Source organism: Colossoma macropomum, unplaced genomic scaffold (genome assembly GCF_904425465.1).
Source record: "Colossoma macropomum unplaced genomic scaffold, Colossoma_macropomum, whole genome shotgun sequence".
In the NCBI taxonomy this organism is placed as follows: Eukaryota; Metazoa; Chordata; class Actinopteri; order Characiformes; family Serrasalmidae; genus Colossoma; species Colossoma macropomum.
The window spans coordinates 12,229,410-12,249,554 of record NW_023494798.1 but is presented as its reverse complement, the minus strand read 5'-3'; the positions used below and the strand labels follow the sequence as shown (position 1 = coordinate 12,249,554).

The 20,145-nt window shown below is 43.1% G+C and overlaps 1 protein-coding gene across 1 annotated transcript in view; it reads left to right on the top strand.

Moving 5' to 3' along the window:
• Window positions 1-20,145, top strand: part of hydin (HYDIN axonemal central pair apparatus protein) — a 110,378-nt gene that overhangs the window by 12,720 nt on the left and 77,513 nt on the right. Inside the window, 7 exon segments of the mRNA XM_036585802.1 lie at window positions 7,421-7,622; window positions 7,878-8,061; window positions 14,527-14,626; window positions 15,059-15,177; window positions 17,990-18,213; window positions 18,761-18,828; window positions 18,987-19,222. Of these exon segments, the coding sequence (XP_036441695.1) occupies window positions 7,421-7,622; window positions 7,878-8,061; window positions 14,527-14,626; window positions 15,059-15,177; window positions 17,990-18,213; window positions 18,761-18,828; window positions 18,987-19,222 (1,133 nt within the window).

Below are 20,145 nucleotides of genomic sequence, written 5' to 3'. Positions count from 1 at the left end.
AAACATAATGTGATAATACTTTTACACTGAAGCCCATAAAACATGAATGGGCTCTGTTGTAAAAGCAGTGTAATGATCTAATATATGTGAGTTTATGTAGAATCAACTCTTTATAATCCTACTATCATTAATATGTGAGAGGCAGAAACTGATTTTATATTCTTGTTAGGATGTGGTTATACTGCTCAGAATTCCAGTCAAAATGGCCATTAAGTACAAGTTATTGATTTTTTCAGAAGATTTCTGAGATTAGATATAAGATAATTCACCTGCATTAGGAAGAGGAAAGGAAAATAGTGTAAAAAGCAGGTTACAAAACTGGAGTTCAATAAATTATTAAAAATATGAAGAAAATGAGACTCCTAACACTGTGCAAGACCTGGTAGACAACCAAAACTGTCACCATCAGATAAACAATAAACAGTCAAAGCTTTCATCTTTGAGAGATCAAGCTCCGCTCTTGATTCAGATCAGAAAAAATTCACAGCTGTTTCTGTCCATCCTTTCACTCTGAGAAGACAACACTGTTAAGAAACTGTTACTGAGAAAAGAAAATAGGCAAAAAGAAAAACATCTACAAATCAAAGAAACTGCTGATGTTCTCAGAACAATGAACTGACCACCCCAGAATCTAGACCTCAACATCATTAAATGTGTTTGAGATTACTTTTATCATGAGAAGCACGAAATGCAACCAACTGATATGACTGAACTTTGGAGGTGTGGAAAAATATCCCTGGAGAAAAAGACATGAATGGAACCCGAAAAGAATGGAAGCTGTAGTTAAGGTAAAGTGGGGACACACTAAATACTGAATATATTGCTATTATTTTGAGTTTGGTGAGGCTTCTGTGTAATTTCCTGTTAAATATGTTTTCTGCTTTTACTCTAGATGCTGACAAAATGAATAACATACAGAAATTGAAACGAAGGGTGGCGTCTGACTTTTGCATAGTTTTATACATTAGCGATGCTAGTGCTTACTTGAAGCTGTCTGCCAGTTCTAATTAGATCTGGGTGAATTCTAACTCGTGGTTGTTGTTTTCAGAAAAAGGTACCTCCCTCATGTGAGCACGCTAACGTTTGGCTCTGACATCCTGGTGTGCAGAGCAGAGTCTCTGCAGTCTTTTTAGAGTGCACTTTACATGAGCTGATGAAGACATCACACACACATACACGCATACACACAATCTGCAGCACTGAGAGAGCCTCCTTTCTCCCCCCACCCTTATTTCTCCCACAATCCTCCCCGTCTGCTGCCAGATGCAGTGTGGCCCATCAAAGACTCTACCACCCCAGCACACATACATACCCAACCAAAGCTCCAATCACAGAGACAGGGGTTAAAAATGTCCCTGGCTTGCTGTGGAAAGTGATGGCTGTGCAGAATTAAGCAGCGAGGGGATGAGGATGAAAGCAGAAGATTGGTGGGGTGTCTGTGTGTGTGTGAGTATGTGTGTGCGTCTGAAAATGACTGTTCTCTGCCTGTCATTTGCCTGTGTTAGCTCTATGATGACAGCGATAATGATGCTGAGTTTTTCTTTTTTCCGCCTTATTCTACCCCCACCCCTTTTCTTTCTCAGTCCCCCCTCTCCTCCCATTTCTCTTCAAACCGTCTTACAGAATCTAAGCAGTCGAACATCAGTGTTAATACTCCGGCACGCGGCATATCAGATGTGCCAGCTTCCTTTTGTACCCGCTCTGCTAAAATGTGCATTAACCAACAGCGGCCCCTCAAACTGCTACTGTATCATGCTTATATAACTGCAGCAGTTATACAGCAGGTCCTCCAGGCTCCGAGTGTTCCTCTCATTGGCCCTCCTTCACCAATCGTTCTTAAGAATAATTTTTTTCTTAAAACCCACTTACGCAGTTTTCACGAAGATTCTGACATTCACCAGTGTTTTCTTATTTGGAATTGGTTCTTAGGTAAGAACAGAATTTATGCACACTCAAGAGCAGAAAGGTGCAAGCAGTTCTGTGATTTAAGAACACATCATGAATCTGACGTAGACTTTTTCTTTGGACCTTTTTCAAGAAAAATTTTGAGAAAAAGAAGATATTGGAAAATGAGTCTCATTGTCTTCTGCTCACTCTGCCATACTACAGAAATGAATGAACTGAAAAACAAGTCTCCTGAAAAGAATGGTAACTGTAATAAAGGCAAAGAGTGGACACACTAAATACTGAAATTTTTTATGTCATATGTAGTTGTTGAGGCTTTTGTGTAATTTACTCTTAAATATACATTTTCTGATTTTTTTTCTGATGCTGGAAAATGAAAAATGTACTGGCCATTTTGACTGGAAATCAAATAAATACGGGGTTGACCTTTGCACTCGTCTGTATTTGATCAAGAAATGGCTATAACTAGATAATAGCAGTATGTTACTTATTATTTAATAACTTTGTAGTGTTCCCAAAAACTTGAAATATTAATTAAGACACTTTCTGGTATGTCATCATCATCATCATCATCATCATCATCGTTAACCGCTTAGTCCAGATAGGGTCGCGGTAGCAGTTGGGAGAGCAGAGAATCCCAGGTGACCCTCTCCCCCGCAACTTCCTCCAGCTCATTCCCGGGGACCCCAAGCCGCTCCCAGGCCAACTTGGAGATATAATCCCTCCAGCGGGTCCTAGGACGACCCCGGGGTCTTATTCCGGTAGGCCGTGCCTGGTACACCCCCACTGGGAGGCGTCCCGGGGGCATCCGGATCAGATGCCCGAACCACCTCAGCTGGCTCCTCTCAATGCGGAGGAGTAGCGGCTCTACTCCGAGCTCCTCCCGGATGGCCGAGCTCCTCACCCTATCAAATAGAGTGTAGCCTGCCACCCTGCGAAGAAAGCTCATTTCTGCCGCTTGTATTCGCGATCTCATTCTTTCGGTCATTACCCACAGCTCATGACCATAGGTGAGGGTCGGGATGTAGACCGATCGGTAAACAGAGAGCTTCGCCTTACGGCTCAGCTCCCTCTTCACCACTACAGTCCGGTACAGCGACCGCATTACTGCTGCCGCTTGTCCCAGCCTGCGGTCGATCTCACGATCCGACTCCTCCACCTGGGGCAAGTCCTTTCCCCCTACCTGGAGTGGGCATACCATCCTTTTCCGGGCTAAGACCATGGACTCAGACTTGGAGGTGCTGATCCGCATACCAACCGCTTCACACTCAGCTGCAAACCGCTCCAGTGTGCGCTGGAGGCATCCATGTGATCCAGCCAAAAGAACAACATCATCTGCAAATAGCAGAGACGCCACCCTCCGGCCTCCACACATAATGCCCTCCTGACCCCGGCTACGCCTTGACACCCTGTCCATGAATATCACAAACAGGAGTGGAGACAGGGCACAACCCTGGCGGAGTCCAACGCTAACACTGAAAGAGTCCGACTTAATGCCGAGTATACGAACACAGCTCTCACTCCGGGCGTACAGAGATTGAATGGCCCGGAGTAGTAACCCCGGCACCCCATACTCCCGGAGGACCTCCCACAAGATATCTCGGGGAACACGGTCGTAAGCCTTCTCCAAATCCACAAAACACATGTAGACTGGGTTGGCAAACTCCCATGCCCCCTCAACAATCCGTGAGAGGGTGAAAAGCTGGTCCATTGTTCCACGGCCAGGACGGAATCCGCATTGTTCCTCCTCAATCTGAGGTTCAACTATCGGCCGAAGTCTCCTTTCCGACACCTTGGCATAGACTTTCCCAGGGAGGCTGAGCAGTGTGATACCCCGATAGTTGGCACACACCCTCCGGTCCCCTTTCTTGAAAATAGGGACCACCACCCCGGTCTGCCAGTCCAAGGGTACTGTTCCTGAGGTCCATGCACTATTGCAGAGGCGTGTCAGCCACGACAGCCCCACAATATCCAGAGCCTTAAGCATCTCCGGACGAATCTCATCCACCCCCGGTGCCTTGCCACTGAAGAGCTTGCCAACTACCTCAGTGACCTCCACCAGGGAAATGGAGCTTGACATGCCAGAGGCCTCTGGCCCTGACTCCCGTGAGGGAGGCATGTCACCCGGATTAAGGAGTTCCTCAAAGTGCTCTTTCCACCGACCGACAATATCCTCATTTGAAGTCAGAGTTTCTCCACCCCTGCTGAATACAGCCTGGGCGCAGTCACCCCGACCACTCCTGAGTCGCCGGACAGTTGTCCAGAACCTCCTCGAGGCCGACCGAAAGTCTTTTTCCATGGCCTCACCAAACTCCTCCCACGCCCTGGATTTTGCTTCTGCCACCGTTGCAGCTGCCACCTTTTTTTCATGTCGGTACCTATCTGCTGAATCGGGAGTCCTTCGGGCCATCCAGTCCCTAAAGGCCTCTTTCTTCAGCTTGACGGCCTCCCTCACCACCGGTGTCCACCAGAGGGTTCTTGGGTTACCGCCATGACAGGCACCGACAAGCTTTTGGCCACAGCTGCGCCTGGCAGCTTCCACAATTGAGGTTTTGAACAGGGTCCATTCAGACTCTATGTCCCCTACCTCCTCCGGGACATGAGAAAAGCTCTCCCGGAGGTGGGAGTTAAAATCATTCCGAACAGGGGCCTCCGACAGTCGTTCCCAGCACACCCTCACTATTCGCTTGGGCCTACCAGGTCTAACCCTCAGTCTTCCCTGCCATCTGATCCAACTCACCACCAGATGGTGATCAGTTGACAGCTCAGCACCTCTCTTCACCCGAGTGTCCAGAACATATGGTCCCAAGTCAGATGAAACGACAACAAAGTCGATCATTGACCTTTGACCCAAGGAGCAGGCTGTTCTTCCCAATCACGCCTCTCCAGGTCTCCCAGTCATTGCCAACATGAGCATTGAAGTCCCCCAGTAAGACTATGGAGTCTGTAGTTGGGACCCTTTCCAGAACCCCGCCCACTTGCTCCAAGAAGGCCGAATACTCCGACCTGTTGTTTGGTGCATAAGCACACACAACAGTCAGAGTTTTCCTCTCTGCGATTTTAATACGCATTGAGGCGACCCTCTCGTCCACCGGGACAACTGTACTGCCGCCAGCCGGGGACTCGTGAGTATCCCCACACCCGCCCGGCGCCTCTCACCTTGTGCAACCCCGGAGTAGGAGAGGGACCAACCCCTATCCAGGAGTTTGGTTCCAGAGCCGATACTGTGGGTGGAGGTGAGCCCAACTATATCTAGTTGGTACCTCTCAACCTCCCGCACAAACTCCGGCTCCTTCCCCCCCAGTGAGGTTACGTTCCACGTACCAAGAGCCAGTTTCTGCCGCAGGGGCCTAGGCCACCAAGGGCCCCCCTGCAATCTCCCACTGCCTGTACGGCACTGCACCACTCCCCCATGCTGGACCTTGCGGGTGGTGGGCCCACATGGTCCCCCCACGTTGCCTCTTCGGGCTGAGCCCGGCCGGGTTACGTGGGCTGCCCGGCCACCAGGCGCTCGCCGAGGGACGCTACCCCCAGGCCTGGCTCCAGGGGTAGGTCCCGGTGACCCTATCCCGGCCAGGGTACACGATGTTTTGAATGGTCGTGTAAATCAATTAATCATGTAACCAACAGTGCAATTAATTAAGTAATATGCTGTTTATGTTTAAATAGCATATCACAACAACAGTAATTACTGTGGATTAATTGGTTTGGACTACAGACAGAATAAGTAACACTATTTGAGCTTCTTTTTTCGGTTGCGTTCTTGGTTTTAGATTCTTTGGTGAAGTTTTTTTGGGATTGTAGTTGGACAAATAAATTGGTTGTTACTTGCAGTGATTATTTGCCATGGGATGTTTCCTTTGGGAGATTAAAAACACACACACACAACCGTCCTTTATGTTCTGTTCCTTTGAAAGAAGCTACAATGAAATCTCTGTGCATGTGGAAGGTCGTTCTGTGTCTTGCATTGAAAACAGCCTTTCAAGTCACAGCGTGCTGGAGCGGACATCTTTTCCTGAACATGAGAAAACATAAGCAGGATAGGGGTTGGAGGGTGCTGGGGTGTGTTACACCTGATACCAAACCGTCCCCTAGCGACAGTCAAATGATCATCTTTCAGGCCTCTGGTGACCTCCCTGTTTGTGCCACTGCCTCTGTAGAATAGAGCCACGAGAGAGAACTTGATGGTGGAGAAAAATAAATGTATTCCCTGCCCAATACATGTAGTACTTGTGTGAACATACAGCACAGCTCAGTTGGTGCATGTGCATGTCTTATGCAATGCGTTAAGTGGAGAAATGTGCAGTCATGTGTGAAACAGCAAGTGAGATGCATCGCGAATGTCCTGCAGAGGAGAGGAATGTTCCAGACAGCATGGAAACATCTCCTTGGGCAACAACGCCTTAGATCCATGTTGATCCGGCATTGTTTATCCATGTGTTGCACTGTGAACTTGTTACCAAAAGTCGAATGACTGCCGAAACGTGGCTGAATGTGTAAAAAGTCTTTGACTTGAAGTCATATATTCAAGTCATCTCACGTATTTGTGAATTAGTTGACAATTTGGTCTACCCATCAACCAAATTGGATACCCAGTTTTCAACAAATCAATCTATCACTTGTCTTCCTATCCATCCATCATGTCATGTGTATGGCAAAGTTTTTTTACCTGCAGGCTGTTTGTAAATTTGTTTTCTCAAACCTGGGAGGGTTGTTAGAGGAATTGGGTGTCTGTCCCCCTCCGCACCACACACACTCTCTCTCCAAGTGTTTGTCAATCAGCTGAGAGCTGGCAGTGCTGCCCTGTTGGCTTCTGTTGATGGACTGATTTCATCTGGCTGTGAAAACTATGAAAAATGAATAACACTATGCATATATTACCTCTTGTTGGGGACCTCAAGGAGACAAACGCTTTTTTTCCCTCATTCACTCTGGTCCATTTTTTTACACCTGCCGCCAGCACCTAAGAGAAAATGAGAGCTGCCCTACGCTTTTATTTGAATACTTCTTTCCAATTTGTGTGCAGGGGTGTGAGCGTGTTTTCTTAGTCATCATTGTTTTGTTAAGGTCATGATATCTGGTCAAGCATAAAGCTGCTGCTTTGAATGTAGCCAAACCATCCAAAACGAATCAAAATGCTGGGATTTACATTCTGACTTAAGCCCTCATTTTCAATTCCACTTTTTGAAGTTGTTGTTCCTGTTGCTGTGGAGTCATATGACCGTATGCCCCTGGAGAGCTCCTTTGTTTAAATTGATCAAGTGCCAGCTCACAACAAAAGGCAACAGCGCCATCTTGGTAACCAAGTAAAAGACATTACAATCTGTAATAGTCCACAGTTCCAACCTTTCCTCCCTTTAGAGCATTCAGTTTAGATTTTACATAAACACAGATGTTATTTGCCCTTCTCAATCAGTCTTTCAGATATATTTGTTCATTTGTTGTGTCCATCGAGGATAAATCAAGCGTTGTGGTTAATTTTGGACCTGTGTGATCGATTCATGTTCCCTTTCAGGAGAGGATGTCTACCTCAGTTTGTATGGAGCCTCCACAGATGTCAATGTAAGACTGGACAAGAACTCAGTGCTGGTGGAGAAGACGTACATCACTATGGCTAACCAGCGCACAGTGGCCATCCTGAATAGAAGTGACACCATAGTGCATTATCAGTGGAAGAGCTTTGCCACTGAGGAGGAAGAGGAGCAGCACAAACTAAGGTTTATCAGGCTACAGCAGGATTAGCTTTAGATTTTAGATTCCCAGAGCTGTGTCTGTGCTTTTGCACACAGGGGTTTCAGTCCTGACAGTTTGAGTAGTGGGTTTGTGGATAATTTTATCTTAAGACTGTCTTGTTCATGTTGCTAATGGAATCTGTCAAAAAGCTGCTTCGCTTAAGGGGACTGGAATGCTCTCTCCCTAGAGAAGCAGTCTGACTGTCATGTTTCGATCTGGCTCATTCTCTCTGTCTCTAGGTTCCATTCAGAATTGCAGCAGGAGGAAGAGGATGAGATGGAGCAGTTTCTGACTGAATGTGATGCTGATCCCACTCTGCGCGACCGCCTCTCACTGCTCTCGCGCACCTTTCAGCAACGGCGCAAGCATCTCCGTCAGGACCGCCTAGCTTTCAGTGACCAGCACATCATCATAGAGCCCCAGGTGTCTAATACACAAACACACCACACACACCTCCCACTATTTCCATTGATTTCTGCGTGAAAATATTGTCACTAATGTTGAGCTAAGGAGCTAAATATTCCAGTAACCAGTGATGTTGGCTGGTATGATTTAATATGGTCCAAAATTGAACTTGAAATTGAAATTGAAAGGATTTGTGGTGATTTGCTCTTACGTGGTGTAAATGCTTTCTCCTCCCGATGCCACAGCCATCCATAGCCAGGAGTCAAAGAGAGTATAACTGGCCTCCCTTTCGCCCATCACTCAGTGTGATATGAGTGTCTGTTAGATGACGTAACAGAATTGGCAATTAGAGTTCTCCTCGCCTGTTGAGCTGTCCAATGACATTACATCAGCAACAGTTTAAAAAGATGTGGTAGCTGGTGTCCTGTGACTCAGAGGAAGCAAATGGTAGCTGCGCCCTCCCAATTTGGTAGCAACATTTGATGGGGAGACCTAGCTAGTGGCTGGAATTGGATTGTGTAGATAATTGGGCAAAAAAAAAGTGATTACAGGCAAAAGTTTGAACAGCATGTTGATTTTCTAACTAAAAATAAAACTGATTTTTTTTTCAATATGTTAAATTCAGCAAATGAACAACAATGTTGTATTAAAATGTGCAGATGTGTGTTCTTGGTAGAGAATGTGTACTTATTTTTACTTTGCAAATGCGGGCCTTGCCTTGAGTAGAGGAAAAGGATGAGAGGAGGACAACTCTTAGGAACTTGGGGGGAGTTCTAAAAGACCTGGTTGCTGGAAGGATTGAATGCAGGCGTGGATGTAGAAGGAGAAAGGGAGGTGCTGGGGTGCGAAATTTTGTCTTGAGAAGGAGGAGGGAAGGAAAGGTATTTATAGGATGTAGGAAGAGAGAAGGAGGAGTTTCAGGCATGGTCGTTCCCCAAACTTGAGTTATTCCATTACTCCATCACCAAAACATCATTTGATCAGGGAAGCACAGACTTTCGCATACAACTTTATAATGTTTCTTGCTGTATTAAACATGCCATACCAATGTATTCTACATAGACTTAATATTGGTTAATTTTATTGGCCAGCTGATGTATTGGGCTTTAATTGTTCCTACAACATCACACACAAATCATGTCTAAACACATAACATCCTTTTAGGATATTCTGCTTTCTGTTTTCTGATTCTCACTCCATCCCCCATGCAGAAGTACACAACAAGCAATTAAATCTGAAGGCTACGATGTCTATGTACTGTTCAACCATATGCCTAAACATATGGCATAAACCAAACTCATCTCACAACACAGCACAGCAACTTACATCATGTGGAAGATGTCACTAATTAGCTGAGAGGTTTCTGTATGTGGGTCAGTATGACCGGCACAGTATGTGACTGAATGGTGTTGCTAATTATGAATGGAGATTTTTTCGTCGTAGTGTGTGCATGTATAAACGTACAGCTTCCTGGCAGTGCATTTAGCATTTTACTTGTAAAACTGCATTTGATTTTTTTATAAGCATCATTTTTTCACTGTGCGTCTGTTTCTTGTCTAGAATAATGTGTGTGGCTTTTATGTGGGAGAGAGTGTTGAGTTTTGTCTCCAGCAGTTTTGGATTTGTGCCTGTTCTATCATTCTCTCATTCATCTAGGGCTTCGGTCCTGGGTGACAGAGACAGATGTGTCTCTGTAGTTTACTCTGTTCTAGAGGATACCAGCTCAGCACTTTGATGAACCACCTGTCCATCTTCTCCTCCCCCACTGCCCTTAACAATCAAATCCAGGACACTGTCCACATCAAACCATGCTATCTGTCTTGCTGTGGCATGTATCACTATGAATCCCTTCATAGTATGTAAAAGTCTTCTATTTTGACTGACTATACTCTTGCCAGTTGCCAGTTTTTTAGGTACCCCTTTCACACATATTTTACGTTATGAGTTATACGTCACGTGACTGTGGTGACCAACATTTTTAGCTTCGGTTTATGTTCAGTTGAGCATTAGAATTAGCAAAATCAGTGACCTTTGGGTGTTTCATGATAGTTGGCATAAAGTGTGCTGGTCCTACCATCAGGCATGTTACAGGGAAATACCACTGACTTTTCATAATTACTACATAATTCAATAATTGAGATGTAAATAATGTAATTCAGAATTGTTTGAATTAAGAGTTTCTCCATTCTAGAGAAACTTACCAACTTGGATTTCATTACAATAGTGATAGGAACCAAGGGTCACAATGTCTACAACACTTTACCCAGCCAGTAAACCTCCATGTTACTTCTGAGGTTTTGTATGAAATGCTGAAAAATGTACAACAGTGGTACATCTGAAAAAGTAACTTTTCTTCGGGGACTATTTCGACTCATTTGCATGTACCTCCACCACAAATAGATTTAAAATATATTTTTGGCCAAAATCTTCTATCGCAACTATGTTAAACAGTATCTCATGCATCAGGCAGTGTAATCATAACCATTTCATGTAATAACTTTTTGTGCATTAGAAGCATTAAAAGCTTTGTAAGTCTCACTTGAACAGAGCATTTCACATAAAATCACTCTGATTGACTTTCTTTACATCTAAACGATTTAATTGTGCTGATATTTTGAAAAATCGGAGAATTATGCAGAATTATGTACCTCCACCAGGCAAATCACATTCAGATCAAGTTTAATATTGATGTGCAGAAGGTTTTAGAAAGCACCACTGATCAGACAGATCAAATAGGCTACAACAAAGACCGAGGCTACAACACCCATGTCTTTTTGTCAGAGAACAACATGAAAGCACATTTCCAGTGGGCACAGAAGCATCAAAACTGGGTTCCAGGTTCCTTTTGCATCATGCTAATTGAAAGTTCAGAATTTGGCAAGCAGCAGTCCATAGAGCCATCATGTTTGATATCAACAGTACAGGCTGTTGGTGGCACAGTGATGGTGTGGGGAATGATCTGGCACACACTGAAGCACGTGTGAACGGCACGGCAAATCTGAACATTGTTGCTGACCAAGTTTATTCTTTCATGACTACAGTTCAACCACACTCTGATGGACACTTCCAACAATATACTCAGCATCTTGTAGAATCGATGCTGTTCTGAAGACCAAAGCACAGCTACTGGATAGGTGTACAGGCAGCGGAGTATGTGAGTGGTGTGGAGTGGGTAGTGGTGGGGCATGATTTTGCCCAGAGTGTGGACTGGCTTTTTGAGGAAGTCTGAGCGTCTCTTCTGACTCCGAAAACACTCCAGTGCCGCTTCATCCTACGAATCAGTGCTTTTTTCCACACACGGTGGGTGACATGAGTAACGCAGGGGTGTGACTGTTACAACTTTCACACAACGCCCATTCATACATACACTGCGGCACTGTCCAGCAGGCCTGCACTGGAAATTCTCACCACTCACAACAAAGTTCTACAGATATTACACACAGTTAGTCTTGTGTCATCCAATTTCCTGCGCAAATGATAAAGAAGATTGTGTTAAAAGCATGTGCGGTTGTTTTCAACAGTTTTCTGGTTGTGATTGGGCCATAATTTTAAGCCTGTACCAAAAAAAGCCTGTGTAGCACAGAATCGTTTAACCCCTTAAAAACCCCAGGCTTATTACATACTACAGCTTATTATTCTGTAACTACAGGGACTTCAGTGTAAACTAGCTGAGCTATTCTTAGGTTATAGAAGTGTGTAATAAAACTTTGGGTCCGTCAGCAGGCCCTGGTCATGTAAGGGGTTTTAATAATGGCCATAAATTGTATAATTACATCATTAAATTTTTTACCAGATGCTCTTTGGGAGCTTACGGCGTCTGGTACGGAGACGGTGTACCTAACAAACTGTCTGTACTTGCTTAAGAAAATTTTTAGAAGCTAGGATTTTATATTCCACTTTCAGTTGTATGTATCTTTTCAGTATATTTTAGGTAATATATATTATTAGTTTTCCTTGAAATGTGTGTAGCTTTAAGTGCATTTTGTTATGTGCTCTACATCACCATACTCTAAACTTTCAGTGCTGTTTTTACCTCTGGTGTTGTATGTGAAACATAGTGTGGAAAAGGAGAAAGCTATAGGGCAACTAGGAAAGAAAGGAGGGAGGAGAAAAGTGTTCCCTCGCATACACCCAGTTGCAGAGCGCTGAGTCACAGCCTTGGATCAGAATCTTAACCTTAACTCACCTCCGGCTATGACCGATGGGTAGAGACAGTCCCTCTGGAGATCCAGCCACACTCTGTCTTTCTCATCCATTCTCATAGCTCTCGAAGACACCCCGCCTTATCTGTCCCTATACACCCGTAACATACACCCACACCCCCACAGGGCGGAGAGAGGGGAGGTGATGACTCCCCCGAATGCCACCCTGTCAGGTCTGGTATGGCTTCTGCTTAAGTGTGAATGCCCCTCCCCCTCGCATGCTGGGTAAGCAGAATCACGGCCGCGCTGTCAGAGTTCTGCAGGGCCGCTGCTGACCACAAACTACTGAAGTACTGTTGACTTCTCCAGCACTAGTTGTGAACCAAAGGGCTGTGTGCCATGGCCTTGTGAGCAATGTGTATGCGTGTGTTAATGCAGCCAACTGCTTTATATATTAATTATAAACTACTACTAGAAACCCTAATTTCCAAAAAGTTGGGATAGTACGTGAAAGACAAATAAAAACATTTGTAAAACCACTTTGACCTATGTTTAAACAAAACAGTACAAAGATATTAAATGTTTTACCTTATCAGCCTCACTGGTTTTTGTAAATATATGCTTCTAAAATGCCTAAATCATCCCCGAGATGATTCAAAAAAGTTGAGACAAGAGCAATTTAAGACTAGAAACATTGTGAAATGTTCAAAAACCATCTTAAACAGGTAATGCAATCATACCTGGGTCCATTAAAGGAAATCAGCATTCAGGAAAGGTCCAGATGTTTATGAGAAAGAATGGATCAAGCCTCAGCCCTTGCCAAAAATTCTTCAGGGATTAACACAGCAGTTTAAGAGCAACATTCTTCAACAACTGTTTAAAAGGATTTTCGGTATTTCACTCTCTACATTGCAAAATATCATCAAAAATCTTAGTGTGTAAAGGGCAAGGACGAAAACCACAGTTGAGTGTTTGTACCTTAGATCCCTCAGACAGTACTGCTTTTGTGATGAATATCACCACATGAGCATGGGAATACTTTAATAAGCCATTGTTAATTGACACCGTACATTACTGCATCTACAAATGCAAGTGAAGACGGTATTAGGCATAGTGCAAGTCATATATCAATAACGTCCAGAAAACATCCAGACTTCTCTGGGTTCGTGCTCCTCTGAAATGGACTGATGTACAGTGAAAATGTGTATTTTGGTCTGATAAGTCAAACCTTTCAGACTGTTTGTGGAAATAATGGATTTGTGTTCTCCAGGCCATAGAAAAAAAGGACCATCCAGATTGTTACCAGCGTGAAGTTCAAAAGCCAGGGTCTGTCATGGTATGGGGGGTGTATCGTGCCCATGGCATGGGTAACTTGTACATCTGTGAAGGTAGCATGAATGCTAAAAGATATATACAGTATTTTGGAGCAACATATGCTGCCTTCTGGACAGTGTCTTTTTCAGTGACGTTCCATGCTTATTGCAAGATGACATCGCCAAGCCACATTCTGCATGTGTTACAACAGCATGGCTGCGTAATCAGAGAGTGTGTATGCTTGACTAGCCTGCCTGCAGTCCAGACCTTTCTCCCATTGAAAGTGTTTATTAAGCACAAAATATGAGAAAGAAGGCTCTGTATGGATATGTAGCTGAAGACCTATATAATGAATGAACATTCGAAAATTGATTTCAGTACTCAAATGATTATTAACTGTTCTTAAAAGGAAATGTGGTGAACATACTACTTTCCCAACTTTTTTGGGATGTTCTGCAGCCATTTAATTTGGGTGAGCATATATTTTTGGGAAAAAGGTTCATAAGCAAAAACATCATATTGTGTTACATCAAAACATAACATTGTGTTAATGTATTATTTTTATTTTAATGCAGGCCAATAGATTTAATAGTCACTGCTTTCTGTTTTTATTAGCATTTGACATACAGTTCCAACTTTTTTGGAATTGATGTTTGTAGGTTGGACAAACTTTACAGATCTGTGGCCAAACTCCCAAGTGAGAAACTGTAGTGATCTTTATTTAGACTCACTACATTATGTTAGAGTTTACAGTTTAAAATGCTTCACTGCTGAGCAGGTTTATTGAGTTATGTTGTTGTACCTAATCGAAACTAGCTAATCATGTGGTGTGAAAAATTGCAAATACACTTTTTGATCAGTTGACCTTCGTTAGTGCATTAGCGCACATTTGTAACAATGCTCCACTGAGCCCACACCCAAATCCAGAAACAGATGAACTGCCTGGGGTGCAGTTTTTAGCTGTGCGTCTAGTGGAGTGGAAAGATTGCCGTGTTTGAGTTGACATGTCTTTCTTCATTGTTTATAGGAGGGGGACATCTGGCCAAACCGGACAGCGGAAATCAGCATCATCTTCAAACCCCAAGAAGCCAGACTCTACCAACACACTGTGTACTGTGACGTCACAGGTAGTGGCTAACTATGAATTTATGGGGATAAAAAAAAATCTGTGAAATATCTGCTTCTTTTATATTGACTCGCCGACTGATTTCCATGTGTGTATGTAAGCCCATCTGTCATAGGAGAGCTCTCATTTGTGTTTATTTGTATGTTTGCCAGAGAATACTTTCAACGATGGATGGTGACCTAAATAAAAGTCAGAGTGTTTTAACATTGCTAGTGGCAAAAATCCTCACTGTCATGTCTGTGTTCACTGTTGATTAAAAATTATGCATTTACCTTGTCAACCATATGTGATACACAACTTTTAATCAACAGAATCCACACAATATTAAACCAATATTGTTGCTGTTACAATTTATTGATGTGTTTTTTCAGGCACCTCTTCTTCATATTGCAGTATTTACCTTGAATCTATTATCCTCCTTGTTCTCATGCAGGCAGAGAGGCCCGTTTACCACTGCGTATAAAGGGAGAGGGCATAGGGCCCAAACTGCAGTTTAACTTTGATCAGCTGGACATGGGGAGCATCTTCATTGGGTCCAAGCACAGCTATGAGGTATCTCTGTTTTTTCCCTGTAATAATAATAATAATAATAAGAAGAAGAATTATAAGGATAAGAGGCTAAAAGTTTCACTTTGTAGATAGATAGATAGATAGATAGATACGTCATTGATCCCAAAGGAAATGTAGCAGCCAGTAGCTGTCACACAACACAGGACAGTTATAATAATAAAACCTATAACTATCTACAGGCATATATACAAATAGAAATATACAAAAATATTCAATAAGATCTATAACCTGAGATAAAAAGGCAGTGCAATAATGAATGTACAAGGAGGCACAGGTAACAGCATATAATGACAATACTGAATAAATATGTGCATATATTGGTTAGGGGTGGGAATCTCTAGGCACCTCACGATTCGATTCGATTCAGAGGGCTGCAATGCGATTACAAAACGATTATCGATGCATCTCGATGCATCTTTTTTTTCTATACATGATTTCTATGTTCTTACTGTCTGAGGACTTGGTACTTTTAAAGCTATGTATTTGTAATGATCCATAATGCATTTATGTCCAATATCTTTTATTAATAAAACAAATGGAAGTGATGTGGCAAGTGAACTAGAAGGCTCTCATTCACTGCTTTTGTTTGGAGACGCTGCTGCCACTCACCTGTGATAAAATGCGCTGTCCACGCAGCACATTATAGCCGTCCTACCCGTTTTCTTTAGTGATTTTATAACTTCGGTTTTGGTCTCGTGGTGGAGACGGAGGGGCGGGGGGGTCACTGTGTCAGTAAAGTATCTTTGAGACGGGCCGTGTGCAACATAGCGCGAAAGCCCTGTTTCGGAACGACTGAGAATTGGCATGCAGACTGCAGTTTACCTAGCAACGAGGTTTCGCCTGGCCAGTAGCGAACGAAAAAGGAAAAGAGAAAGACAGACGAACATTTGGAGATGAATGGACTTATTAGCATTTATAAGCAACATAGTTGGTTTCCTGATACGTTAAATCTGCAACGAGAGACTGTCAAACACTAAAAAGATGCGAAGACGAAGTCGCTTCTCTTTCTAATTTTCCCGTTCCACCTTAAATGGTGCCGCATTTACCATCGGCGCCTCAGTCAGAATTTAAGGTGGAACGGGAAAATTCAGCAAGAAGCTGGCGAATGAGAAGCGACATCAGCCTCGTAAAACAGCCGAAAGCTGAAAGACATTTTACAAGAAACTATTCAACTTTTGAGGAAAAGTTACTGGCGAAGTTGGAAGAAAAGTGGCTATAGCTAAAGCTTAAAGCAGAGTAGAGTAAGTCCGTGTTTTCGTTTATATTGTTTAGTCTATACTAGGACATTAACACATACTGAGACATACTGGACATTAAATGTTGCGGCTCCGAAGGTAGTTTGATTTTTGTTGAAAGGACAAAATGGCTCTTCTTAACATTTGGGTTGTGACTCCTGATCTAACCTGGCTTTTGATGCAGAGGGAGCCGGTCGGATTTCTCGCTCTTCCACTTGTGTTTTTGTTATGTGCCGCCACAGACTGTCCGGGCGCTGCACTTCTGCTCTTCCAAGTTCCGCCCTTTGCGTTCCGTCAACATTACGTTATAAATTAAATATTTAGAAAATTGATTTTTGACGTTGAATGGATCGATTCAGAATCGTTCACGTCCGCATCGTGATGCATCTAAGAATCGATTTTTTCCCGCACCCCTAATATTGGTACTGAGATAAAAGTGTCTAAAATGTCTAGGTGTGGAGTGTCCTGATGTGCAAGATGTGCAATAATTGATACTATGTACTAACTATGATGCACAGCGTTTTAGCTATGTGTAGAGGGTCATAATGGAAACTTGCTGAATTAAAGTATTTGTACAACAGCTCTCTTGGAAAACAAGAGTTCTATAGGTAAACCAATTCTTGCTTTTCTGTATCTCTGACACATGGTTGTAGATCCAGTATTTTTGACATGAGTAGATGTTTGAGACATATAAGGCACATAAAACTATTTATAGCTTCTTTTATCTAACAGAATCATGTAATACAAAGGTTTTTTTTAACCTCATTGCATGTTTTCAACTGTTTGAAGAACAGAGTTTCAATACCACACAATAACAATAAAGCATACTGTTTGACTCAGTTCTATTTTAAAGGCGATGAATCTATCATGAATCTGAATTTGTCCCATTGCTTTTTGTCCCATTGGCCCTATAGACACCACATCTCTTATCATCTCCCATGCCCACATCATTACTCAGAGCCCTGCATAGAGCTCTGCAGGAGATGGAGTGCATGCAGTGACAGAAGCCTAGTGCTTACCAATTCACCATTCAAAGACACTGAGTGGAGGCATCAACTTGAGTCCATCTGTTGCTGGCGATGATCTATGGATTACTTTAGCGTTAATTCAGCAGCTGATGAATAATTAAAAGACGCTTTCATTATGTCTCTGTAAAGGCAGATTTTTGGCACAGGTCAAATACCCTTGACATTGAATTATTTAAACTGTGTTGCTTGCCCAGATTGGTCCTTTTCTTTTCAGAGGTATTTAGGATTGCATTAGTGTAATTGTAAAGGAAGCTGCAAACTAACCAAATCTGATTTGGCCTGAGGGTTTGCCTTGGAGGTATTCTGTATGTGTAACATAAGTCCAGCTTTTCTGTAACTGATCTGAGTATCTATCCAGAGATTTGGCCATCAAATGACACATAATATGCCATACAAAGAGTAAATCAAAACACACAAGTCTAGTGTGTCTTGTGTGGCACTGAGAAAATGACCTTACGAAGTTTCATGTGGTCCAGTAGATCCTCTCACAGGTGAGATTCAGTGCTGTGTCTGCTTTTACCTTTCCCCTAGGTGCTTGTAAGCAATAAGGGGCTTATAGATGCCCCATACAGACTGATGCCTCCCAGTACAGCTATGGGATTGTGCTTTTCATTTAACTCTACTGAGGGAATGGTGCCAGCTGGGGCTTGCCATGCTCTGGAGGTCCGCTTCTCCTCAGACAAACTGGGCACGTTCTCTGAAGAGTTTCACTTCACTGTGGTGGGGAACTCCCAGCCTCTCAGCCTCACCTTCAGGTATTTGTCTCCCTTTCACCCCCAACTAATCAATTTCTAGCCCTTTGTACCTCAAGAAACCACTTTTGTTTTGCTGTTTTACGTGTCCGGACCAGGACCTGTTTAACATTACCTTCACATCTTCCCCATTCTCCTTCTTTGCTCTGTCTGGATTTGAGCCTTTTGTTATGCAGATTAAAAGAATCTGTAAGGGTTGCACCTGAATCTAATGAGTAAGCCAGAGGTTGATGAAGACTGTACAGTATACTTACCCTGCCTGGCACTTTGTACTGAGTAAGATGGATTACCACTGAAAATGCTGAAAGCAGGGACTATGGAAGCACCGCTCTGTATTGTCATGCACAAAATAGATCAATTTTGTTTTTCTCCCTTGCCTAACTCTCTCTCTCTCTCACCCTCTCTCTCTATTGCTTTTTTCTTCAGCAGGTCCTTCATACTTTTGGCTAATTACTTTTTATGCTGCATGTCCAGTGACCTTCACTTCTCAGTGGGCAGTGTGGAGAGTAGTTTTAATGGGTGCCTCTCTCTGTCCTTTTGTGTGTGGCAGGGGGTGTGTAATGGGCCCGACGTTCCACTTCAGTGTCCCGGAGCTCAACTTTGGCGAGGTGTCCTTTGGTAAACGAACTTTGGACTTCATTAATCAAGATGATCAATGCTTTCCCTTTCACCAATAGCCCCAGTGCCTCTGCCATGTTCTGTTTTCTGCCAATTACAAGGTTGTCTTGATTATTTACTCGCTATTTTTGCCCTCTCTGTCCATATTGAATTCACAGGCTTTCCGAACATGTTGACCTGCTGGCTTAGCAATACCTCACTGGTACCAATGAGCTTTGGCCTGCGGATCCCTGGAGATGGCATGGGGAGGGACAGTGTGACCAGCATGGAGCAGGTCTCACAGCTGGACAGGAATGAGTGGAGGCCAGCAGACAAGGTATCCGAGAGGCCCAGAGAATTCAAAGTGACACCCAGTTCAGGCACCATCCGTGCTCAGAGCCAAGTGGACATCCAGGTATAATGCTGAGCGATATATCATCAAAAAAGCTATTTCGGGTTTGTAAGGCATTCTTAGAATCAGAAAGCACAGGTTCATTAACATTTCTTCTGATGTGAAGTATTAAATTTGCTACAGTATTTGATTTGTGAGGATTTGATTGCATTCGGCCACAAGAACATTAGTGAGGTACTAATCAGTAAGTTCTGATGTTGGATGGTTAGTTCAGGATTACAAATGCCACTCCAGCTCATCCCAGAGGTATTCAATGGAACTCTATCACTCAAGAGAATGCAGTTTGACTGCCCCACAGCCCAATGCTGGGGAGCTTTATACCCCTCTAGCCTAGGGTTGGCATTGGCCGTGGTGATACAGCTGCTCTGGAATGCGCTGTTCTATTGGCATTGTCTTTCTATGGAGATTATATAAGCTGAGTGTGCTCGAATTCTTTTCAGCATTGGGTACACCTTAAAGTAGCTGGATTTGCTAATTAGAAGGAATGTCAAACTGTTGGACATGCAGTGTATCATCTGATACGTTGACATTGTTATATATTTGGAAAATAATGAAATATTGAATTTTATCAATACCATTCAGCTCTTTCCCGATAGGACTTCTTGTTTTTGTTTAGATTTTCTTGATCCTTCAGTTCTCTCACTCCATAGTTAAAAAGAAATTTGAATTGATTTCAATATGCAAAGGTAAGCCTCCTAAAGCAGCTGAGACTGTCTTCCCTGCCCTTTCTAACACAATGCTTTCTCTCAAGACAAAAACCTCTTTAGTCTACTTTTTATCTTTTATTTAGGAAATTTCCTGACTGAAAAGACCTCAAATTTTGAAATCCGTTCAGTGCAGAACAGAACTTTAATCCCTAATCAGCTTAGGACAGCTCAGATGTTTAAAAAAAAACGTTTGCTGTCTCTAGTAGAGAAAATGAAAAA